This window comes from Equus asinus, chromosome 21 (assembly GCF_041296235.1).
Source record: "Equus asinus isolate D_3611 breed Donkey chromosome 21, EquAss-T2T_v2, whole genome shotgun sequence".
Lineage (NCBI taxonomy): Eukaryota > Metazoa > Chordata > Mammalia > Perissodactyla > Equidae > Equus > Equus asinus.
In genome coordinates, this window is record NC_091810.1 from 93,827,757 (window position 1) to 93,853,926 (window position 26,170).

The 26,170-nt window shown below is 46.6% G+C and overlaps 1 protein-coding gene across 1 annotated transcript; it reads left to right on the forward strand.

The window, feature by feature from the left end:
* Nucleotides 1-24,817, forward strand: TM4SF4 (transmembrane 4 L six family member 4). The gene is made up of 5 exons (XM_014838558.3): nt 1-641; nt 1,355-1,444; nt 13,613-13,749; nt 21,407-21,596; nt 24,602-24,817. The coding sequence occupies exons 1-5, from the start codon at nt 468-470 to the stop codon at nt 24,617-24,619; spliced, it is 609 nt and encodes a 202-aa protein (XP_014694044.2). The 5' UTR covers nt 1-467; the 3' UTR covers nt 24,620-24,817.
* Nucleotides 24,818-26,170: the final 1,353 nt, after the last annotated feature.

A 26,170-nucleotide genomic window follows, 5' to 3' on the forward strand; every position in this document is an offset into this window, starting at 1 on the left:
GTAACTCAATTACACAGTGATTTATAAAGAGCCTGGGGGAAATACTTCTTTATCTGGGCAGGGGCATTGTCAGATTGAGGGTGCAGGAGTTCCAAATGCTGTTTGTTCCAGCTCTGTGTTCGATCGCAACAATGTGAATGTCTTGTCTGTGCTGGTGGATTATTAACAGAGGTTATTGGTCTCCATGGCAAAATGATTGCTCTCAATGTAATCTCATTTATGGGGGTGCAAAAAAAAGGACTTCAGGTCAGAGAGAGTGTATAAATGGCCACCGTCATCGAGGTGCTGCTGCATTTGAGAAGCTGAAGCAACTCCAAGGGCACGGTGCACAGGCCGATTGGCTTCTCAGCCCCGAAATACGGATTGGACTGGGGACGCTCTCCAGGACGCTCTGGCTACACCTTAGAAGAGACCCGTGAAGGACGCGCTGAGGCCTTTTCTCGCAGCTCGCCCCCGTCCTTGCCAGCATGTGCACTGGGGGCTGCGCCAAGTGCCTGGGGGGCACCCTCATTCCCCTCGCTGTGTTTGGCTTCCTGGCTAACGTCCTGTTATTTTTCCCCGGAGGAAAAGTGATCGATGACAACGTCAACCTTTCGGACGAGGTCTGGTTTTTCGGAGGAATATTAGGAAGCGGGGTCTTGGTGAGTAGGGAAGCCCTAAAATCCCTCTGAAGAAAATTTTCACCCCATCCTTTTAAAATTGAGTACTTATTGACCAGGAAGGTATTTAGTTTCTAACAAAAGCCTACGTGTTGCATGACGAAGTCAGTGTCTTTCTTTTTCCCTTGTCCATTAGGACCTGATGAGGACATGTCCACTGAGTTTATTAAGTACTGAGTCCCCAAGCATGGGCTGGCAGTTCTCAGGGGTCAACTGAATCCACAAACCAAATGGAGGGCCACATAATTTCTTTATTCTAAAAGGATAGTGGGGGTGGGGAGGAGCTGGACACACACTTTCTAGCAAACTGATTGACTGAAGGCCTCCCAGAGCAGCAGGTGTCAGTGGACCCCCTCCACTCGGGCACTAATGATTTCTCTTCCCCTGTTTGCAATAGAGGGTGGGAACCTTGGGTTCAGAAAGAGAGACTCGCTTTTCATGACAGTTGTGGACAACTTGTCCTAATCCACATCCAAATGGAAACTTAAGGTGTCAGATCTTGAAATCTTGCTTCGCTGAAGCTAATGGCACCTGCATACTCACTACCACTCTTAGACCCCACAGCCCTGCTCTGTCCTTGGCATACCCTCTGGCCACAGTGTTCCCATAGTGGATGTGGCTGCTCACACAGCCAGGCAGGCATGGCCCTCCCTTAACAGCCCGGACCCGCTCTGAGCTGCTTCTCTTGCTGGTAGATGATCTTCCCGGCACTGGTGTTCTTGGGCCTGAGGAACAATGACTGCTGTGGGTGCTGCGGCAACGAGAGCTGCGGGAAGCGATGTGCGGTGAGTCACGGGGGCGGCCAGCAGAACGACCCAGGGTGCGCTGTCTCCTTGTGCTGGGCATCTCGGGGGTGGGACGAGTTGCCAGCCCCAGGCAGGATTCTGGGGGCAGCTGGTGCAGGCACAAAGATGGGGTTCTTCTCGCTGGTGCAAAGTAACAAGAATAGTACAATTTTCAAATACCATCGCCCTCAAACTTGAAGGGTACGGGTACCATTTTAGGTTTCACAAATAGGCAGGGATGTCAGAGCTACAAAATTAGAGTGATGCCGTATGTAGAATGCAGGCTTGGAAGGCAGGGATGGGCTGTAAGTCTCCCTCCGCCACCGAGGGGCCCTGAGACTTTGGGCAAGTCCTTCGTCTTCTCTGGCTCTGCAGTGCCCCATCTGTAAAGGGGGGCTGGGGCGGGATGACAGATGGTAACTTCGTCTCACGAGGAGTCCTCTCAGCTCCCCATCCGACCCCTGCCAGGGGCTCAGCCCCAGAGGCCCAGCACTTACTCATGCCTCCCCAGGTTTTGCCTCCAACTTCTGTTCCCTTTCTTTTTCGTGCCGCCATCCGTCTTCTAGCAGGCGAGCCAGAGAGGCAGGGCATCGCCATTCCGGGGGGAGTGGGAAGCTGCCGGGACATGGGGGTGAGTCCCAGTTCTGCCACTGCAAGTCCATGCCCTGCTCTTGTCTCCCTTTGCTGGTCTGTAAAATGAGGACGCCGCACCAGATACGAATTTCCCGAGTTTAGGACAAGCTCTGCTGGTACACTGATGGGCTCTCTTTCAGTAACATAGAAAGTCATTCCTTTTTCCATTCCCCTTCAATCTCTTCGATTCTTTCAAGAAAAAAAATCTTATTTTGATGGAAATAAGTCTTTACTACATCTAACACTTCATAATCTCCCTTTCTAACAAAGGGGGAACAAGTCTCGAGCTCCAGGAATGCAAGCGACGTTAATGAAAAAATCAATAATATTGTGTTTGTGTTTGCTAATGATTCTAGTCTTTTGTGCATGTTGGTGACATAAATGAATAAAATAGAGTTTACCTAAAGAAAAATATTAAGAGTTCAGGTACATTGATATAGCAAAAATGAAGAAGGTAGAACTGAAATTCCTGGCTGGCTGACGAGTGAGGGCAGCTTCTGCTGTCATCTCCAAGGTTCATGTCTGTCTGGGAGGCTCAGGACCCCAGTGAAGAGCTGTACACGCCCACCTTAACTGTTTTACAGGGAAGGGGTAGCCATCTGTTCTGGAACAGAATCGTTTCTAGCATTCTTTCTCATCATTATTTGCTCATTTATTCAATCAAAAAAGATTTATTGAGTACATATGAAGGGTTGAGTCTGGGGCACTGTTCACACAATTACAGTTTTCCATGTGAAATCAAAGACCATTCAGAGAGAATGTTCTCACCTTCTTGACACCATCATGAGTCCCAAGGAAGCACTGATGATTATTATTATAGCATGTAATCATCATTTACAAAGATATGTAAAAATTAACCACAATTAATCTAATTACGTAGCATAAGTTATATATAATACGATACTTTTATGTAATTACTTATAAAGGAATAGAAAACATATATATCTCATTTTCCACTTGAAATCTAATTCCATCATAGCTTGTGGACTTTGGGGGGATTCGTTGGAGATGAGAATTTGAAAGAAATTAGCAATTAAGGAAATTGGATGAAAAGAAAAATACAGTTATTGTTACCGAACCAGGTTCGTTTTTGCCCACCGCCTGGAAAGCCAAACACCAAGACCATGAGATTGCAGCAGAGACAGGATTTACTCACAAGGCAGCCACGTGAGGAAGCGAGAGCAGGAGCCTGAAATTAGCTTCCCTGAAAATGGGGACTCAGGGATATTTATGGGATGGGGCAAGGTGGTCTGAAGTGTGGAGAGAGGTGATTGGAGGTGAGGAGAGGTGAGGTCATTGATGATCTGCACGAGCGTACTCAGATTCCATGCCTCTTCATAGGACCCATGTTCACAAAATGGCGGCATTAGCATGATCTGGGGGTGGAGTTTTTAGCCACTTGACATCAAAAAGTCGGCTATCGGACATCTGCATGGGCCCAGTTGATGAGTTGGTGGTCTCAACTGGCCTGAAGTGGACAAAGGGATTCTAATTCCTGAAGAACAGCTCACACACCCATTGCCATGGTGACCCAGGCTCCAGGGAGATGTTATCTATAGCAACATAGTGAAGTCAGAGAGCATATTGCCTAAGCAGCACAGTTAACAATGGAGGGTTAAACAGCTAAAAGCTAGTATCGGTAATTGCAAAAAGGAAAAACCCTTTAGTTCCTAGCTACTTAATCATCAATGGCTAACTCTCTGCCAGTTTCAATCCCTCCTATTCTTTGGTATTCCTCATTCTTGAGGGATTTGGGGCAATGACCAACCAACCTAGCTACTTCCTGCTGAATTGGGGCATAGATCTGGATTAGAGGAACGAAACTGTTTAGGACTCATTTGGAAATATTCTCTTGTTCTTGGCTTCATGTTGACATTTTTATATTAGAATTTTGTATCCTGCTCAACAGTTTTGGAACACTAAAAGCACATTTTTTAATCAAGTGTCCGACCAGCAGGATAAGAAGTATGGAAATTTTGACACTCCCTGAAAATTAGACCTAATCCCAATGAGGCCTCCATCTGATCTCCAGATGCGGGCAGACATCTGGTCTCAGTTCCTGATGGTCTTTTGTTTTACCGGATATGCAGAGACCAGAGCAACGCCCTATACCCTGATCTTTCAGTTGTTATTGGTCATTGATGATGGCCATCAGCACAGACTCTCTGGCTGGGGGTCATCACATCCCTAAGGAACTCAGAGGAACAGAGCTATCAACTTACAGCATCTGGGAAGGTCCATAAAATCTACAGAGCCTGTCTGGGTTAGTTAATCAGAGATCATTCAAAGTTACAATGTGGTTTCTTTCCTACAATATGGCTTCCCTATGTCAACCTTATGTTGACCAGGGTCATCATTGCTTAGAAATCTAATCTCGTTCCCTGGTGTTGAGTGGAAGGCTGAAGATTAGTGCATATAAAACAAAGGTTCTGCTTATTTTTTGCTTTTAGGTTTGTATATATAACCACAGTGAGAAGTGAAATAGTATTTAAAGCATTGTACAAAACGTGTTTCTTAACTAGATTTAAGTGAAGTCCAAGAGGAAGGCAGAAAAGTCATGTTTTTACCAACACAGTTGCGTCAACAGGACCTGAGACATTTGGTCTGCCCATTCCAGTTGTCCATCTGGGCTCCGTAACCCCCAGGGGAGGTCTGCCCTTGGTGTGCCTTGAGGAGGACACCTCCAAGTGACCAGCGGACTCTCCGGAGGGTCTGTGCCCACCAAAGGACCAGCCATGCCGGACTTTAAACCGAGGCAACCAGCCACAGCTGCCCCGGACCAGGGGTGACCACACTCCAGGTGCACAGCAGAGGATTTCTTGTTTGGGGTTTGTTTGCTTTTTAATGAGCTGCCAACTTTTAAAAATTGAGAGATTTCACACAAAAAGTAGCTAGATCTCTCCCTTCTTTTTCAAAACATTAAAACTTAACCTGTTACTCCTGGGCCTGTGTTTTGTGACACAGTGGCCTGCACTGGGGATGGCTGAGCTCTTCCTTTAGGGTCCCTGCCCCTTGGGGCCACTGAGATCATGACTCTGCTTTAGAGATGTGTTTCCTTAATGTTCTGAAGATCTGGAGCACCAAGCATTAGTCATTTTTTAAAGAAAAGTATTTACAAACATTTTGTCAGAAAACAGAAAGAGCATACTTTGGTCGGTCCTATAATGCTGAAGATTTGAATTATTTTTCCAGATGCTCACAGGGTTCCCCTCTGGGTGTTAAAGGAACGCTGGGCTTCTGTGGCACATTAACAAATCCTGCTGCGTAGACAGGCCAGTGAGGCAGAAACAGACCAGGCCAAGCTGGTAGGTTAACTCCCGCTGCCGTCTCCACGGCCTTGCTGTCTATCACTTGTTTCCTGGCCGTGCCCTCTCCTTTCTTCTCTGCTATGTCTTTCTGGAATATTCCCCAGAAGGCAGCTGCATCACTCTCTTCCCTTTCCACGGGCAGTGAAATCAGGACAGAAGAATCAATAGCAGAAGAGGATGCGGTGGCTGGAGAGATAAAACAAGACAATGAGCTGGAAAAAATCTTCAGATCACTTGATTGACAGCTTCCGAGAAACCAGAAGGCTGTAAGCTCTCCTCAGAGGCAGAGGAGACTGGAGCCCAGCCCCAGGGATCCGCACTCTTTTAAGTAAATTAGGCTAAACAAGAGCCGAGAAAAGTGAGCCCTGGGGCAAAAACTGTGAGGGGAAGGTGGCTTGCTCCCAAGGTGTGCTTGGAAAGCCCTGCCCTGAGTTTGTCTTGAGGTCTCAACCTCTTCCTGCTCGAGGGCGGTTCTCGGTGGCCCCCTGCCAGCTTATCTGTGGCTGGTCAGGGTCGCCTGCCCTCTAATCCTGAAAAAAATGGATCTCTCAGGGTCCACTGGCACAGCTGATTAATTTTATCAACTCGTTCATGTTAAGTATGTGCTTTACTAAGAGCCTTTTGAAGACGCTGGCCTTGCCTCAAAGGAGCGTCTTTAATAATGCGACTGAAGGCAGACTGATAAAGGAGATATTGAGGGCAGGCAGGCAGGCACTGCAGCATCCTTAAAGCGTATCAGGGAGATAAAGGCCCACCACACCCACAGGCAGGGCCAGATGGTCGACAGGCCTGCCTGGGAGGACGATCTTGGTCAGGTGGTGCATTAGTCTGCTCGTTGCAGCCAGCACTTCCTCCCATGCCTGGCTCAGCAGTGCCCCCCAGGGATGCCTGCTGTGCGGGCTCTTCCTCAAGGAGCGCTTCTGGAGGCCGAAAGCAGGGACTCCCTGAGATCTAGCTCTGGGTTCCTTGGAATGACAGCAAGTGTGAGGGACATTTAAGAAAGACAGTTCTTTTGAAATAATAGATTATCTTGAAAGAAGAAATAAAGTATGGAACCCTATTTCTTCACTAAATGGTTTTTATCCTTCAAAATCCTCTGCTGTCAAATGGATCACTAAGGGCACTGCGGGGATGGGGGAAGATGTTGCGAGCATTAGCGTGCAGGGAAGGGGCGAGGGGCACCAAGTGCCTGGGGTGCTGAGGACACACGGTCCTCAATAAGTGCTCGTTGGATGAACGAAGGACCTGAACCCTCAGGAGGAATTTCAGGTGACTTCATACTTCATCAGGCTCAATTCTCACCATCCCCTTTGAGTCAGGCATTAAACGCCCCATTTCATAAATAAGGAAACTGAGGCGCATGCAAGTGAAGCTTCTGACACCCCCACCAGACCTCCCCTTTCCCGAGCTGGCCGAGGCAGGAAATACAAGATGTTAAGGGAAGAGACACTGCAGACAATCTCCATAAGTCTCCTAGAACCCTTGCTGAGGAGGACCCCTCATGCCCACCAGAGATGTCCCCCAACATGTTGCTACTACCCAAGTCTCTGCAAACCCTGTCCCCAGACCACCCACTCTTCCTCCCTTCCGAGCCCCCAGGGCCTCCTCCAGCTGACAGCGGGGGGCATTAATACATGAGGACACGCCTTGGACAGTGGCAGAGCTGGGGTCCCGTCCTACGTCATCTGCCTCCAGAGCCTGAGTGGGAGGAGGTCTTAGAGCTGACACATGGTGAGTCAGAGGGTCTCTGATCCGAGGGTGTCACTATCTTCCATTTCAAGGAAAGTGTCTGCAGGGGGTACATCACACACGTTTCCTTAGCAACGTGAACAGGACACGTGTGCTGAGCAACCGTACAGGAATTCCTCTGCTTACTCGTCTTTTTCTGTCCAGATTTATGCTCCCTGTATGTGTGGAAAGTAAGAGTGTGTGAGGATATGATAATTAAAATATTGCGATACAATAATGACATTTATCAAGTGCTTGTCATTGTCATGGGAAATTATCCAAAACTTGGGGATAGACAAAAGAGATTTCTGGGTATCCTGTCGGTGAAGGGCATTATGCAGCAGCCTGCCCCACCTGGGGTCATCTGAGTTCCTAGAGATGTGCACTGTGATTCCCTAGTGCCTATTGATTAAGCTATCTGACATGTCATGATCTCCCTGAGGATTCAGGAGTATTCTTAGGATTCCGCCATATTTTACAGAAGTGGAGATGAGAACCTTAGAGAGATTGACTTCCCAAGGTCATTAGGGAGGAGCCAGGACGCAGACCCAGATCGGCCTGCCCGTGACCCCTGCCTTGCCCGCTGCCCAGCAGCACCGTCTCCACTCTGTCTCTGTTTAGACTGGGCAGGGCGTGTCCGCGGTACAGACGCTGCAGAGGAAGGCTCCCAACCCAGACTCCAGAGTCTGGCGCCTCCTCTCACCACGCGTCAGCTCTGTTCCCCATTCCTGCGTCTCCTCCAGAGAGAGGCCCGGCCCTCTGCCTGTTTACAGAAATCACTCTGAGTTAGAGCATCTACTCTCTGACATGGTCCACTCGATCTCAGCAACTTTCAACACGAAAAATTTTGTATCATGAAACCCACGATAAATTAAAGTTATTCCAGACTGGTTTTAAGACTGGTGATATCTGTGAGTAGTGAGTTTGGCAATTTTTTTACTTCTGAACAATGAAATTTTTTAAGGCAAAATGACAGAAAACGTACCTTGCTTCATGTGGTTCATCCATTCTGGAAGAGTTCTGAAATACCAGTTTGGGATGTTTGTTTTATTTATCTTAAGGTGAGATACTTCAAATTTGAATACAAAACAAAACATGCCACCTGTAGCTTTACGAAACTGTAATCTGACGCCATTTTTTCTTCAGATTGTTTTATAAAGAAATAGAACATCATTGATTCAGTTGAGCGTCACTGTGTTCCTCGTCTCTAGCGCAGTTCCGTCCCTCCTAAGAATAAGCTTAATCATGAATTCAGTGCAGATCATCTCTATGCACTTTTTAAACTTTTACTACCAAAAATCCATTTTTTAAATGTTCTAGACTATGCTGTCTAATACAGCAGCCACTATCCACATGTGACCGTTGAGCACGAGGGATGTGGCAAATCTAAATTGAGGTGTACCATATGTATAAAATACCAGATTTCAAAGAACCAGTACAGAAAGAAGAATGTAAAACATCTCATCTGTAGTTTTTATGTTGATTATATATTGAAATGATAATATTTTGGATATGTTGAGCTAAAGAAAATATATTACTAAAATTAATCTCACCTGTTTTTGTTTTTTACTCTTTTAATGGTGGTTACCAGAAAACTTTAAATTCCATCTGTGGCTTGCATTATAATTCCATTGGACAGGGCTGGTCTAGAGGATTGTTTGTAACGGGAAAAATCATCTCATAGATACTTTATGTGACCTGGTTTTTCATTTGCTCAGACTTGCCTAAAGTGAGCAATGTTTCATTTGTACTCATTTTTTGTGTCTTTAAATATTTGCCTGCTAAATTGTTCCAGGCGTGGTATCTACAATCCTTTACTCGCCTCACATAGTGGGAATGCACGAGTCAGATTTCTGCTCTCACTGCCACCCAGCGGTTGGTGAAATCCTGGGTGATTTTAGCTGAAGGGACCTTCTAGAACCACCCGCCCCTTTCTTCTCTTCACCACAGGAAGCCAAGGCTAGAGAGGTGGGGGCTGGTGATGCTGGGGGGTTGGAACCCAGGTTTCCTCAGACTTCCAAACTGCCTTCCTGAAAACGCAGTCTTTCTTTTCCATTATAGTAATTTCAGATACTCTTTTGTTCTTAATCAGTAGTTTAATGATTCCTGACTAATAATTAGAACTCAAGACAAAAGTCAAGTAAGCAAAAAGATATTTTTCCCTTATATGTTGTTTTATTTCTGTGAGAGAACCAATGCCATTCACAAGGAAACTTGCAAATAACGGAGTATCTGGTGCTAGTGGCACCGTGTCACTGTGTATTTGAAATACACACAGTGTGTGTCAACGTGTATTTATGTGTGTGTCACTGTGTATTTGAAATACACGCCGTGTGTGTGTGTGTATTTGAAGGGGTGGAAGGTACAGGACCCTGGACTTGGGGGGGAGGAGACCCTGGTTCTTAACCTAACCTAGCCACCTCCTAGATGTGTGACTTGAGAAGGTCACAAGAGCACGAGATTTGGCAGCAAGTGGCCATGGACTGACCCCAGCCCTAACACTGTACTCTGTGTTTGACTTAGAGAAATTATCTTAATTTCCTGTAGTCTTAGTTTCCTGTCTGGATATGTAGATAATAACACTCACCTCTGTTGAGAGGATTAAATGAGATAATGCATCCAAGGCTTTCATGGTTTGGAGCTATTTTTATTAGCTAGAAAGTGAGATGATTGCATTCCATGGTTTTTGAGATTTTTTTTTTAACAAAAATATAACTGTAAGAATATGTAACCATTTATTTAGTGGAAATTCTGGCTTTTGAAGACTTTTAACCAGTTTTAAGATGTGACGGACCCTTCCTTCATAGAATCTGTTTTTCACTGAAACAACCCAATCCATCACAAAGGACCCCATGTCAAAAATGTTTCCAGCCCGCTCAGAACCTCCCGCTGAAAGGATGAGAGGCAACATCAGAAGAAACCCCCCTGAGCGTGAGCTTTCCATGGCTGTGCTGGGACGTGGGGGCCGCACCCAGTTGTACTAGCTGCATCCGAATGAACAGCAGTTCGGCTGCAGTGTGTGTGTGGAGGGGGGCTCAGAGACTGCGAACTAGCTAGATAAGCTCTCGCTTAATCGGAGCAGCATTTCCCAAAGTGTGTTCTTGCAAGAACTCACAGAAAAAAGTTATAGGTTCCTGAGATTGGACAACTCTGCAAATTACCATATATACCCAAATATAAGGCAATACTTAATCTAAAACAATCTTATTTCCCATAAAGAAGTTTCAAAAAAAGCCCTTGACTAACATTAATACATATGCATATTTAAAATCACATGCTGTAGGGGCTGGCCCCGTGGCCGAGTGGTTAAGTTCGCGCACTCCGCAGCAGGCGGCCCAGTGTTTCGTTAGTTCGAATCCTGGGCGCGGACATGGCACTGCTCATCAGACCACTCTGAGGCAGCGTCCCACATGCCACAACTGGAGGAACCCACAATGAAGAATACACAACTATGTACCGGGGAGCTTTGGGGAGAAAAAGGAAAAAAATAAAATCTTTAAAATAAATAAATAAATAAATAAATAAAATAAAATCACATGCTGTAGAAAAGAATATAAAATCATTTTAATACACTTATTTTGAAATATTACTCCTCCCCACTCATTTATTTTTAAATATATTCGTGCGTCTTTGACATCAATGTCTTTGCTGCTACTAACGACACCTTTTGAGCCACACGAGTTTCCCACAGCCCATCTTCTCTTCCATTTCAGTTTGTACAGACATTTTTGTATCCATGTATGGTGCAGTCAGTTGAAATTTCACCCTTAGTCACGAATATCCATTTACCTAAGACAAAGGCGGTAAAACATGCCTCTTGCAGGTATATGCTAACGCTCCTCACAGTTGCGAACACTGAGTGTGCTCATTGTAGGATGCCGTTTAAAAGGCGTGTTACCTATAATGTCCAGAACTAGGAATTGTGAGGTCAACTTTCCTAGGATTATTAATAAATCTGTGTTATGAAACAAATCCTTACACAATTCTGTCATCCAACATGAGTTGTTTCTGACTAATGTCTTCCCCACGCAGTACCTGGCTGTTCACATAAAGTATCTGAGAAGAGCCTGATTTCCCGGCACATGGACTAAGGGCTCAACTCCAAGGCAGTTCCCGCGCTTCTGAGGGACAATTCGAGAGCTGATCATTTTCCCAAAGTTCCAGCATACAGAGTGTGTCTGCTTCTTGGAGGTTCACACACATGAGCGTATCACAAAGATTCTTAGAAGTACAACAGGAATAAAACCTATTTAACTTTATGTAATTCAGCAATTTATGAAATTATTCAACAAAACATCCTTTGGAAAACAGATTGCCTGTTCTAATGTGATAAATTGACCAAAATTTTCATCTACTTGTGACCTAGATTATATTTATACATATTCTTGATGGTGATCATGGATTTAGGATAACCTAGACATAAGAATTAAGGGGCGAAATATAAATAATGATTAATATAAAACCTTAATCTTCAGCCAACAAGTAGTTATGTGGTGCCTTTAAGAAGCTAGGAAGAAGGAAAGCCGTACAGATGGTGGTAGGGGTGGAGCAATGTCCGGTCTTCAGATAACTCACTGTCCACGCTTCAAGGAGCTGGGGCTCTGGTTGGGGAAGACAGACAACACATGGAGCATTAATGTGTCACAAGCACTGTGCTGTAACAGCAGTTTATACAGGAGGAGGGAGCGGTCGGTTCTGCCTGGAAAGTCAGACAAGGCTCCATAAGGCACGTGGGGCCAGAGCTCAGTCTTGGAAAGTTGCCCCCAAAATACATTTATGTATGATAGGAAAATAAATACCAGCTAAAGTGGAACTCCAGTATCACAGAGACCCCGATCCTGGGCACGGTCAGGTCCTCTCCTCCCAAACATCTCCTGTGATCAGATTGGCAGTAACACAGGAAGAGGAAAGGGGGCCTGCATAACGTTTGACTTAGTTTGTCACGTCTAGTTTTACGACGGACCTTGTAGGGGGGCTTCATCCTGCCCCTCTATGGACGAGAAAACTAAGACTCTGAGGGTACGCTCGTTATGCAGTCATCACACAGAGAAAAGTAGCAAAGATGAGGCTGAGCCTGAATCTGCTGACTTTCAAACTCCTGTGCTGTGCATTACACCATCATGTCACCAAAGTAAGAGAGGTGATAACTTTTCCACCCCTATTTCCATCCAAAATTATTAATGCTTCCATGCTACTCTGCAATTACTGCTTAGAATGGATGATGCATCTGTGGGCCTAGTTTTTTTCACCCATAAGAGGGCGTTAGCCTGGATGGGCTCCAGGATTGTGTCTGCCTTTCAGATTCTACAATTCTATTTTGATTTTATAATTCAAAATAAGAAAGATGTTCATACAATCTATTTTTTACTAATTAATCTCTGTCATATAAAAATCTTCGAGGGCCAGCCCGGTGGTGTAGTGGTTAAGTTCATGCACTCTGCTTCGGCAGCTCAGGGTTTGCAGGTTCAGATCCTGAGCTTTGACCTGCACACCACTCATCAAGCCAAGCTGTGGCAGCGTCCCACATACAAAGTTGAGAAAGACTGGCACAGATGTTAGCTCAACGACAATCTTCCTCAAGCAAAAAGAGGAAGATTGGCAACAGATGTTAGCTCAGGGCCAATCTTCCTCAAAAAAAAAAAAAAAAATTAAGAGGCCAGCCCCATGGCATAGTGGCTAAGTTCAGTGCCCTCCACTTTGGCGGCCCAGGGTTCAAGGATTCAGATCCTGGGCACGGACCTACACCACTTATCAGCTGCGCTATGGTGGCAACCCACCTATGAAATGGGGGAAGCTTGGCATGGACGTCAGTTCAGGGCTAATCTTCCTCAGGAAAAAAAAAAATTTAAAAGAACTGGAATTGTTGGGCCTATGTAACCTGAAGAGGAGAAACCTTTCAGAGGGCAGAAGGGGTGGAGAGATGTAAAATATAAAATATTTTTATGTAAGATATAAAATATCTTCAGATATTTTAAAGTCTGCTACCACATGGAAAAGATGTTGGACTTCAGCTTTTTTACCTCAAGGAATGTAACCAGGACCAATGAGAAGTTCTAGACTTCTCCCCTTTCTCATCAGCAGAACCCGCCTCCCGCCTGAGACCCACAGTGAGGTAGCCTCTGGGAGATGACTGGACCAGAACGCTTTTAGGATCGCTTCCAATTCTAAGATTCTTTGATTCTGTAATAGCCTGGCCTTCCACGTTAGCCCTTCATAGGAAGGAGATTCTCTCCTGAATGAGGTTAAAACCATGGCTCAAAGAAATCAAACCACAGCTAGCACTTCAGTCATCAATGAAAAAGCTATGGGGCTGCGGGTGCAGAAGGGGACACCAGACGCCAAACTCCTTCTGGGAGACCCCACAGGCCCCCCCACTGTAAAGATCGGCTCCTACGCGGTCGCTCCCTGCAGTCTGCAGGCGCGACCACAGGCTGCGTAGGTGCGCTCTCTGTGACCTCTGGGCCACTGAGGAACCTGGCTGTCTCTTCTTCTCTTCCAGATGTTCACCTCCACAATATTCGCTGCGATCGGATTCTTGGGTGCTGGATACTCGTTTATCATCTCGGCCATCTCCATCAACAAGGGTCCTAAATGTTTCACGGTCAATGGCACCTGGGCCTACCCCTTCCACAACGGGTAAGACACACCCTGCAAGGCCCAGGTGTCACCACGGGCACAGGCAGATCAGCAGCCGAGGGGAGACACGGCACATATCTGTCGCCTCCGTGTGCAAGTCTCAGGCATGCTGCCCCTTTGAGGTGGGGCCGGAGTTGTGCAGCGGAGGGAGGTTGCACAAGGTCTTGCCTCTAACTGCTCGTTGACAGACGCCAGGGGAAATAACTGAAACTGGGCGCCCTGGCTGGCCGGAGGGAAGGAGATATGTGGCGCCACCCCTCGCACGCAAACATTTATTAGCAGCAACAGGAGGCAACTAAACATGTTCACAAACAGAAAGTAGTGGCCCCATTGCAAATCTCGTACTAGAAACCAAGGATGGCAGCCCACTGATAGAGTGCAAGGGCTGTCACTGACGGCCCACAGGGTACAACAAAACAACCCCTTACAGAAAGCACATCTATGGAAGAGGATGTTGAAAACCCTGCAGGTTCTTCCCGAGAGTTAATGATGATAGACCTCATTAAAATAACCCTTGATGTTTTCATGGGGCTTTGTAGTTTATGAAGAACCTTTTGAGTTTTACAACTTTGTAATTTAATCTCCACGGCAGCTTCAGGAGGCAGTCAGTCCGAGCCAAGGCAGGTGGAAGGCTGGCTTGCTGAGAGCCACACAGCCAGCCAGGGGCAGACCAGGGCTCAGACTCGTGGCTTCTGGCCTCCAGTCTCCGTCTTGTTGCATCACGCACGCTTCTGCCCCCGGCCTGCACCGTCCAATCCAGCAGCCAGGAGCCACACGTGGTTCTTTAAACCTCAGTCCATTTAAATGAATAAAGGTGAAAATTCCTCAGTCACGCTAGCCATATTTCAAGTGCTCAGCGGCTACGTGTGGCTGTCGGTGAGTGTGCTTGGCGCCTCGGTCATAGGCGTTTCATCCCGCAGACAGCCCATGAGAGGGTGCTGCACCGGACTCCAGCCTCCAGGGGGCTGGGGCCGCTTCTGTGTTGTTCCCATCACAGCCCCTCTGCCTGGCGCAGTGACAGACACACCCAGGGGGTCAGGAAATATGGTCTTTGGGTCCTCCTGCACGTGGAGGATGGGTCCATGCCTAAAAAGTCTATAGGACACCACTTTATTAGCTCAAACCCTATGTATTGATATATAGTGAGTCTAAAGAACCCCAAGAACAGTCTTTAGAGGGTACCAGTTCTGTTATCATGCGAGGTCTCAGTTTGTTCACAACAAATATCACCCCCACGCTGCTCTGCAGTTAAACAGGGGTACGAGGCCTCTAACATCTTCACATCTCAGGTGGCGAGTCCCAGAGCTACTGAGTTGGCTGTGGAAGGGCTCTCACCTCACAGAGGACTGTTGGGGTTCCACTGCCGTGAGCACAGAATTCAGACACCAGAGGCTGAGCAGTCCCCTGAGGTCCTCCCGATAGCTCACTCTCTCCCACCTGCGGCTATGTCTGTGGAGCTAAAGACTACGTGTTCTTTCAAGGACCCTTATCCTATTATTCCCACCAATGGCCTCAGTGCTGTATCGAATGGGTTCTCTATCTGTTCTGTTACATGATGGATGCTGCCCTTGATGAACCGAACATCAGTGAGAACAAATCTACATCCAAAACAAAGGAGGGTGAAAGGAAACATGGCAGATGCCAAGTTACCCTCCAAGGCCGTCCGGCGGTCTCATCTGTGCCAGCGGGAGGGCCTGGCAGATGCACGCCCTGCGTGGGATGGGAGGGGACCGAGGCCCAGGGTCAACAGAGTGACCGCTGGGTCGAGGGCCAGCACAGGAAATGCCAGCTTGGGGGGAGGACAGGAGACCGCTTTTCAAAGTTCTCCGTGTTTGTCCTTGCAGGGAAGCAGGCTTTCATCCCCGTCACGGCCACGTACCGCACACTGTTCTGTGCTGAATGCTTCCGTGTATGTTATTCTGTCTACTCCTCACAACTCACCCACCCAATAACGAGTATCAGACTAGAGCAGGTTAACAATACAAACAGAATAAACTGTGCAGGCAAGCAGGAACGTTCCAGAATCCTCCATCCTCTGCTCGCTGGATGGCTTTGATAATTATCTTAAGGGAGGAAGATCTGAACACTTAGGCATCTGCATAGTGGCTTCAAACTATCAAAAGATCAAAAATGCCGGTATGGGGTGAGTTACAAAACCATAGATACCACACTTTCCGGGGCATTTAGAGGATAAGAGTGATTCCTGGTTTTTCCCTCATGTCCCCATGGTAGAATTTAATCCCACCCAACGTGTAAGTCCACTCTCCACTAAGGTGGGAAACAGGCCCCAGTTCAGGGCCCGGGGAGTGGTCTCCATCGTCCTCCGCCACCTGGCAGGTCTCCTCTGTGTCCCGTCTTCTCCGACATCCTCCTCCTGTCTTCTGAGGCCAGAGCTCACGTTCCCTTTTTGGCCTCCTCTCCCGCTGCCAGCTCTAAACCTTCCCTGAGCCAGGGGCTCCCCTTGACTGTCCTGGGACAATAACCCAGCCTCCTGTGGCTTGTGTTTTCAGTCACCAAAGCGCTTCCAGCCACAGTGTCCCATTCGATCCTCACAAGAGGCCTGTGAGATTAGTTAACCCCCCTCCAGGCGAAGAGAGCGAGGCCCAGAGAGGACAAGTGACTTGCCCCAAAGAACACTGAGTCCAAGTTTCCTGACTTCGAGGCACAGTGCTTTATCTAGAACACAACTGCTATTGGTTCGCACTATCTGCCTTTGTAGAGATTCCACCTAGCAAAGCTCGGGGACCTTTGTCTCCAATCTTCTTTCCTATACCACGGACTCCTTCCCGTCAGGTCCCGTGTGGAAGCAACGTGGCCGTCGTCCTGCTAGCTGCAAACCTAACGCACACACAGCTACCTAGTGAGTAGAGAGGATGAACCACCACGTGAGCCCGAAAAAAGGACGGGACAGTGGTCGCTCTTCCTCTATCATCAATAGCGGCAGTGGGAGCCGCTCCCCCCTCCTTCTCCTCCCCTTCCTCCTCCTCTTAACACTTAAGGGCTGTGTTCTGTCATACTTAATCTTCCTAATAAATCTGAGGAGAATTCATATCCCTCGAGTAGGAAAATGAAGTTCAAAAAGGTTCATTTGCCCCGGGCTGCACAGCTAGTAATTAGTAGAAGGAGAATTAGAAACAAAACCCTTGGCAGCACCCTACTTTGTGCTGAAGCCTGTCCCAAACATGGAGCAAAGAAGGGCAGACAGGGTCTCCACCCCATGAGCACATGGTCGGTTAGGGTGACAATACAGGACATGCTCGCAGCACAGAAAGCGGTGAGATGGAGGAGTGTGAGGGGAACTTCTTCGAGAAGGTGACGTGGGCTGGCTTGCGGATGAGCAGAAGTGTGCCTTCCAGGAGGGAGGGGAAGCCTGTCTCAGGCAGAGAGCGGCAAGTCCTGAGGCAACCGCGGAGAGGCCCGTCCTACTCAGTGAACGTCAGGACCCCGTGTGGCTGGAAGCTCAGGGTGAACGTGGGGAGAGGAGCTGAAGGGACGCCACATGAAAGGGAGACTGAGAGGCAGCCTGGATTCAGGACATCAGGGAATGGCAGAGGACTTCAGGCAGGACATGCCACAAACACTTGGGAGTTTTACGATGATTGTGATGGGAGTGACACGGAGGATGAACAGAAGGGCCCAGTAACTGAAGACAGAGCCAAGGAGGAAGTTGGAGAAATAACCCAGATGACATCATGAGCATCTGCAAGGCCGTGGCGTTGGAGCTCAAAAGAGGAGGCACAGCTCAGACGGAATCATCAGGATGTGATGAGGTGGAGGGGTAGGGGGAGGTCAGCAAGGCGGACTCTGAGATTCCACCTTGGGGCACAAAATCCAGGGCTCTTCAACGCCATAGAATTTAGCACTGTTTTCTTCAGAAATGTTTGTTGGCGACTACATTAAAGGGGCAAAGACGCTTAACTTTTTCTGCCATGAGAACCATACTGAGGAGACATCCCAGAAGGAAAAAGAAACCTGGGAGATTTCGAAGCCTCTTGGCTTCTTTGAAGTAGGACCTTCCCCATCCAAGGTCTTCCTTTCTAAGACAATAGCCACCTCTGCTGACCCTGAGCTGCTGAAAGGGAAGCAGCTTACAGGGGCCTGGGACTGCTGTGCGGGGAGAGCTGGAGGAAGGGCCAAGGACGTGCAGCAGTGGGGAGGGCCAGGGACACAGCCAAACACAGGCCCCCCAGCCAGGCCACCCTCCCTCGCCACTCCCTCAGGAAGGAGGTGGGTGGCCAGGGGAGCACTGGCCTGCCAAGACACAGGCTAAATACAGTTCAGCGGTCGGCCTGGCCTTTCAGTGAAGACCATCTGCATCCGCAATTCAAGGATGACTTATGAGCAAGGAGCCACGTTCCCTCACGCTGGCAGCCACATCCAAAGGGTCACATGGGAGGGACCACACATTCCCAGCTTTCAGGAAGCAGGAAACACCCACGGATGTTAAGAACCGGCTTTGCCCTTGGCCTGACTGGACTCGGGGTCCAGTACCACCTCTGTCACACACCAGGGGTGTGACCTCTCAGCTCTGCCTCTGTGAAATGGGGTAACAGCAAGGCCTAGCTCACAGCTTCAGGCAAGAGTGGAATAACGTGATGTGCATACAGCCTGTGGCACAATGGCTGCCAGGTACCGCCCGCCTCATTCTTCGTTTTCATGAATGTAACTCCCTACCATGAATGGAATTTATTATTATACATTAGAACCTTCTAAAATCTTATGCCTTTATAATGATTTCATGATTTAATTTCAATCTTTTCAACCAGCCATGTGAAGCTTCAAGGAGAATCATCTCTTTACCACGGCGTAGGTAAACCTTGATGACACACTATTACAGGTGTATTGTGTAAATCGAATTTCACAAGAAATCATGTTTCAAATATCCTAAAGGGATATAATGACTCACATAGAGGGAGTCGTGTAATGATTCAGAGCACTGGCTTTGGAGTCAGAAGAACTAAGATCAAATCCAGGCACTTCCGTTTCTTAATCTGTGTGGTGGTGGACGTCCCTTCCCTCTGTGAATGCTTCCTGAAGGCTACTCCATGGCAGGTGTGGCCAGATAAAGAAGCACGTCCTTGAGAGATTGGGGAAGGTGACACAAGGCAGCTAGCCAGTGCCCAGCACAAGGGCAGGACCCTGCACATGAAAGCTGCTAGAGCTGGGGACAGACAGAGGGGACATGGTCTCTGCCTTGTGGGTGTTCAGTCCCGAAGATGGACAAATGGACAGACGATGGTGGCAAAGGGGCCTGGTGCTCCATTCCAGAGGGATCACAGTGCCACGAAGCACAGAAGGGTACGGAAGCCAGCTGAGGGCAGGAGGAGCATCAGGGAGTGGGTCCCGGAGGAGGTGGCCCCGAGTTGGCCAGGTCGAGTGGGCCAGGCAAGGCCTTCAGGCTCCCCTCTTCCTTCAGCTGCCTCTGTCGCCAGCAAGAAGTGTGTTTCATGAAACCCGTGGCTTTCTGCTCCAACGTTGACGGCGTTACCGCAGCTCAGGTGGAAATGCCCTTCGCAGGGATGGGATGTTTTAAAATTCCAGTTAAGTCAGTTTACACTGCCTCAGCTCTCCTTGCTTCACAGAATGTGGAAACATGATTAACTGCCGGGCTGTGAAAAATTAGGGCCCCTCTCACCTGGGGCCTGAGAGCTGGACGCAGCAATCATTGTGGGATCTCTGAGAGTCTCAGAACCCGAGTTTGCGGGAAGAGAAGGTCCTGGAAGGCTCTCCGTGGTGGTTTGTCGGTGGCGAGGCAGCAGCAGGAGTGGCCTGAGAGGACATCCAGGCGCCCAAACTCCATCCCGGCATCCGCGTCCCCCGGGAGCGTTTCACAATCTCACCACCAGGAGGTGCTGTCGTCTCACCACTGAACAAACTTCCGAGGAAAGAAGAACTCAGGATTGCCAGTTACTTCCTTTTAGGATCTTTTCTTTACAACTTGTGCCTGGAAAGTATTGTCTCTTTAGAACCTCTTATCATCATCAAGCTTAAAAGTTGTAAAGATAGAAAGGACTGACACGGAAAAGCGCAGAACAGAAAGATGAGTGTTTAAAATTTATCAGTACTGAAAAGACATCTTATAAAACAACACACGGGGGGGTGTCATCTCAGTGAACTTGCACAGTTGTGGGGCTGTTGTCAGCCCATTTTACAGATGAAGAAACTGATGCTTGGGGGCGGGGGGACGTAACTTGCAGGAGGAGTAGTAAGAGGAATGCTTGGACTCAAACCCGGGTCCATCTGAATCCAAAATCTCAGGCTCTTTCCTTCAAACCAGAGGGCTCCAATTAAGTTAAATAATGCCAACGCCAGCATCCACGGAGTGCTTGTTGTGTGCTGCGCCCTGTTCTATGCACTTGACTAGGGTTAACATTAATCTTCACTCAACCCTGGGACTTGATAGATGAGGGTATTCCCATCATACAGTCAAGTGCACCAGTCACCGCCAGCAAGCAGGAGAACCCCACTCTTATGGCAGGTGGACCAATGCTATCAACAAGCTTTCACTTACAAATCAAAAGCAAAATGCTTGGGCTTTCCCTTATTCCTTCTGCTCTGTGAACCTCCAGGGCATCTGCCAACATTTCAGAGACTTGTCAAAATTGTAACACAATGTATTTAAAATGTGTGCACTGATGCACAGGAGAATTCCTCAGAAACAGGGGTCATCAAAAAGATCTGAAAACAAGAGGGTGGATGTGAGTTTAGTAGCCAGATGCAGTTTCCCATTGAGGCCTTGAAAGGACAGAGGACGCACAAAGGAAGAGGGAGATGCCAGTCTGTGGCTCTAAGAAGGTGAGGAGGAATCATAATAACCCACAGGATTTCCCACTTTACTTTGTCTTTGTCTTAAAGATAGCATCCTTCGCATTTCTCCTTCAAGGCACAATGCTCTGTATATTGCAGCGGACTCCTAGTACGTATATTTTATAAATAATTGCAGTTTCTCCTCTTTCAGGGTTTTTGTAGAATATGTTTCAAGGTAGCAGATTATTTCTTCCTTTTAATTAATTAAATCTTTTTGTATGTGGAATCCATACATGTTAACAAAAATATAGTTGAGTCAAATTCACAATTTGGCTAGAATTAGGCCTTAAAAAAATCAAGCCTTTCCTGTTAACTGTAGACACCATTGTACTTTTTATGGCCGGCAGCCTTGACAGATAACTTGTCAAAAGTCCAAAGGATGTAATGACAATGGGTAGGATCAAGGCCGTGAACATGTGTGAGATTCTACTCCTGGAGTGTCTTCATTTTCCTGGACCCATAATAGGTACTAAATTTCCCCATCTTCTTGGTCACCTCACAAAAATCACTCTGTCACTTAGTAGCTGTGTGTCCCAGGGGCAAGTTGCCTGACCTCTCTGTACCTCGATGTCCTTATTTGTGAAATGGAAAAAAAGAACCATAAGCCTTCTATGAGAAATAAATGAGTGAATATCTGTGAGATGTTTAGAACAGGATCTGGCGCATAGTCTATAATCAATGAAAAGTTAGGTATTGTTTTTAAAAGTGTTGTCATTATGGAATATTTTTCTTATGGAGCTTATGTTTTGGATGGAAACTATTGCAAAAGAAAACCCACTATGTTGACTTTCTAGTCTCGGGTATTGTGACTTCTTACAGTTGTCACCTTTCTATCCCACGTCCCCGACAGGGATTACCTGGGTGACAAAGCCTTGTGGAGTAAATGCCGAGAGCCTGCCGACGTGGTCCCCTGGAATCTGAGCCTCTTCTCCATCCTGCTGGTCATAGGAATAATTCAGATGCTTCTCTGCACCATCCAGGTGATCAACGGCCTCCTGGGGACCCTGTGCGGAGACTGCCAGTGCTGTGGATGCTGTGGGGTAAGCTAAGATCTTTGTCCTTTCTTCTCAGCATGCAAGAGGTCAAGGCAGGCCTGCAGCGCAAATGGGATGAGAATATGGGGAGGGTGGCGGCTGCAGAAGACCAGAGCCAGGCTGGAAAGCCCAGGCAGCCCCCTGCATCAGCTCAGGCATACAGTGACATTGTGTGGCTGGAACCCAGAAGTTCTGCTCTCTGTGCAAGTTAGTGCGCCCAGGCTGAAGCTGACCAGCTTCACAGGTGACCGTTGTCCTGGAGGCAGAGAGCTCCACGTACCTATAGACGTTCACAATAATGTCTTTATGAAGGTCCCCAGGAAGCGGGCACCTGTCAAATGCACATATCGTCAGCAATAACACATCACGGTCCGGCCCCTAAAGTTCTCGCTCTTTCCTAAACAGGTCTAGTCAGTGGGCTAACGTTGCCAAGTGAAATCTGGAGCAGGCCTCAGGGTATTTTCCTTTCCCTGGAAAAGAACAGAACATACCAGTGCAAAGCTGATATTTGGATGAGATTTCTGATAGAGAAGAGAGAAATGGTTCTTAGTGAGGGGGGAAAAAAGGAAACCACTGAGGATTTAGTCTCCAAATAGGATTGCAAATTATCAACAGCAATATGAAAAATAAAAATAACCTGTGGACAGTAAGACAGAGTGATTATTTCGACTAATGACCAAAACAGATCAGGCAATTATTCACACACACACACAGTTATTTAAAACACAGATTGACGTATGAGGAAAAAAATTAAACAGAACCCGAGAGTTCCCCAATTGGGGAATTATGTAAAAAAAATGTAAATAAAGGTCTAGCTACTTAATATTAGGCCCAAATTTTAAATGATTCAGATAATTTTCTTTAAATTTCTAACAAGCATTATGTGCACTTAGGCCAAAACTTGTGTGCATGTGTACACACAGACACACGCAGAGGTGTTCAGCTGGAAAGTCTGCGTCCCGCCCTTGTCTCCCATCCACAGCTCCCCAGTCCTCCACCAAGGGAAGGGGCTGGAATTTCTCATATGTCCTCTCACAGTTCCTTTTCATTGTTTTCATTCCCCTACCTTAAAAGGATTTTTTTCAAAACTGTAATAATAAAGAAAATGCTTGTGAGAGTGCTATTTAAAAAGAACAAGACGCAAAAACTGTATACAGAATATACAATTATATAAATGAGAAAAACAAACACTGTGAATAGAAAAAAGACCAAAAGGAAATCCAACCAAAATGTTAAATGACAATTGTTGGTAAGAAGCTTTGACTTTTTTCCTTCCTTCTAACTTACATTATTCACAAAAAGTTTAACAACCATATATTTTAAAATATAAATAAAAAGTTCCAAAAAAGCAACTGTAAAATGCACATATTACAAATAAATTTCACTGACTATTGAGGTTTTGTTCTATAAATTTTCAATTCTATTGTGTTGGATTTAAAATTTTGGATCTTTCAACACAATCGGGGAGAAAAGAAAACTACAAGTTAGTAATCCATAAAAATTACTTTTCTGATAGTTGTTAAGAACATTGAGCATTTGACTCTTGTAATTCATCCAAAATGAACTCATGCTTGCTAAGTCAGCTAGTTTATTTCAAACACTGATATGACTTCTTTTTCTGCTTTCACAGAAGACAGTTATATTTTTTAGTTAGGTAGCAAATTTTTGTTGCAAGATTTATTGGAAATACAACTGCTCTTCAAATAGAAAAAGGTAGTTTACTAAATCTGAGGGTCATCTATAAATTTAAGGATATACCCAGAGGTGCCGGTACACTGACTCTTTTCAGGGAGTCATCTACTCAGATACCATATTTTAGCGGTTTTAATGAATAAATCACTTGACCGTCAAGAAAGCAGATAGAGCCCACAGTCGCCAGTGCAGGAGCACCGGGGAATCACAGAGGGTGAATGAACATCACCAGAATTCTCTTCTCCCTCCTTCCATTCCTTCCTTCTTTCTTCTCTAACTTTTGATTTGGAAAACTTCAAATCTACGTAAAATTTAAAAGAACAGTACAATGAACACCTGTATATTTTTCACCTGGACCCACAAATTGTTAATATTGGCTCACTCTCTTTCCGAACCCTTGGAAGGTGATTTGCAAACATCATGAAACCCCTCTACTAAATATTTCAGCGCACAAGCAAGCCACATATTTTAAAAATCAATCTGCGGAGGATTCCTTCCCTGTCGGCAGCTCGCCTCTCACACAGCTGGTCGGCATTCCTGCCCCAGGAGGACGCTGGGGAAAGACGGGCCCCTGGCCTAGTTACTTAGCCTGAGTGACCTGAGAGCCTAACTTCCCGAGTCTTTGTCACGCCACCGCCTCCTGCCTACCTTCTACAGAGAGTGCAGATCCACCTCCACCCACTTGGGCAGGAGCATTTACTGAGAGGGTCCCGAGCTGGCACAGTCCTCACCTGAGGTGGGAGATGGAAACGTGCCTTCAAACACGAGCTACCAGATGGGGGTGGGCTGCCAGCTGTGCCGTCTTGGCCAAGTCAGTTGCCCTCACTTCTTTCTTTGCCTGTAGAATGTGGATATTAAACCTACTTCCCAAGGTTTCTGAGTGTCTGAACGGGGGGGTAAATATGTGTCCATTTCAGCCATTAGAAGACTCAGGACTTTGTACTGTTTGTTATTTACTCAGAGTATGGAGGTCAGGGAGGCAGCATAGCTCCAAGGTAAAGGAGCCTGACCTCCGGGTTCAACCTCCCAGGTTCAATTCCAGGCTCCTCTACTTACTGGCTGTGGCTTTAGAGACATCCCTGGCGCTCTCTGTGCCTCTTCTCAAAATTATTTTTAATGACAAATGATGCAAAATAAAGTCAAGCTTCAACTCCTATAACCTAAACACGGGTAAGTAATAGAATAAAGCTCAGAAACAAAATCAGAAAAGTGTAGAAAACATTCAGTGGGTGCCCAGCAAGCAGCAGGAGTGATGGGGAGGGGAGAGGAAGAAAAAAAAAGAACAACGTCATAATCAATTACCGTTTTCCACCTTCTAGGGAAATGGGGCCGTTTAAACCCGGGTGGCGAGCAGCTGTGACTCCACGGCATGGAGGACAGGTTAAACGGACTCCCTTCTTCCTCGTCAGTTCCGACCTGCTTCCTACCTGCGAAGCTTAGGGAAGGCAGAGCCGTTCCTTCTTCTTTCCAGCAGCTTAGTCCAACTTCCAATTTTATGTTATTTTCAAATAAAAAATAGTTTGGCCACTTAAAAAGTTAGATTGACAAATCTTTCAAATTAGCTTCCTTTGAGAATTGAAGAGCAGGTTCAAAGCAAGTTTTCCACAATTTTTTCTTGAAGTGTGAAAAATGTACAGTCATGCGTCCTGCTACCCTGCTTCTGTGTATATAGAGATGTTCATATCTTTGGGAACTTTACATAATTCAAAGCGGGACAGCACATTAAAAATGAGAAGCTAAAGCCAATTTTTATTTTCAAGATTTATGGGAAAAAAGAATGACTGATGTATCATACATAATTTGTATTTGGTGTCTTTGGGGCTAACGTGTTTGAATTACCCGTGAATAGTCTTTTGAGCCTGCCATCATTTGCTGGGGTTTCTTTATGTATATTAAATTAAAATCCGAATTCAGAGGTAATACAATAATAAAGATTGTGTGTGTTTGGGGAGGGAGAGGCAGAAGAGTAAACGAACACCCTATTTCTCACCTTTTTACAAATGCTTACTTTGATCAAACAAAAATCAGTGTTTTAAAAAAGTTGATTTGTGTAATAATTTTGTCCTCCTATGGCCCAGGATTAAGGTAGTAGGTATTGTTAATGCTAAGTGTTCTACTATGACATTAATTTTGGTTTTATCAGTGAGGCACTAATATGGATCAAGTTCATTCTGTTGATCTGAGTTCAAACCCCAACCTCACCACATACCAGCTTGGGGATGCTGGGAAATGTACTGAGTCTCAGCTTCCCCATCTGTAAAAGGACTGTTGAAAGAAATCGATCATCCAAGAAACGCTGAAGTCCCCCAGGGGTGGAACGAGGAGGCCAGTGGGGTTGCCAACATGTCTGAGGTGCAATAAGGGGGAGCTCAGAGGGAGTTACAAGCCAGGCAGGCTACTTCTGCACCTGCCGAGCCGACAGGCCCCCTGAAGCCTGGGTTTCTCATCGTATCAATAGAGTAATTCCCAGTCACCGACTGAGCGCTGGCCGCCTGGGGCTACACATGGAAGGCACAAAGAGTTACACGCTCTGATTTTGCCTTTGCTACAATGAGAGCTCTGAGATCAGAGATTGCACCTGGCACTTAACAGGCAGAAGGAAGAAAGGTGGGTAGATAGACACGTAAGATCTCACTGGGGAACTATAAATACACACACGCATTAACACACTGTCGCATGGACACAGTGTTTCAATTCACTTTGGACCATTGGTTCTCAAACATGGCTGATGGTCAGAATCACCCAGGAAATGTCCTAAAATTACAGATTCCTGAGCCCTAGCCTAGACCAGCTGCATCTGGAAATCTTTATCTCCAGCCTGCACCACTGCCCTTCCTGCTAAATGGCTGTTTTTGAAGGTCTCCTTGGCACCTTACAACAACAGTTCT

Coding starts and splice junctions, on each gene's coding strand:
- TM4SF4 (XM_014838558.3), top strand. CDS start 468: ATGTGCACTGGGGGCTGCGCCAAGTGCCTGGGGGGCACCCTCATTCCC. Junction 642..1,354: donor TATTAGGAAGCGGGGTCTTG/GTGAGTAGGGAA, acceptor TCTTGCTGGTAG/ATGATCTTCCCGGCACTGGT. Junction 1,445..13,612: donor GCTGCGGGAAGCGATGTGCG/GTGAGTCACGGG, acceptor CTTCTCTTCCAG/ATGTTCACCTCCACAATATT.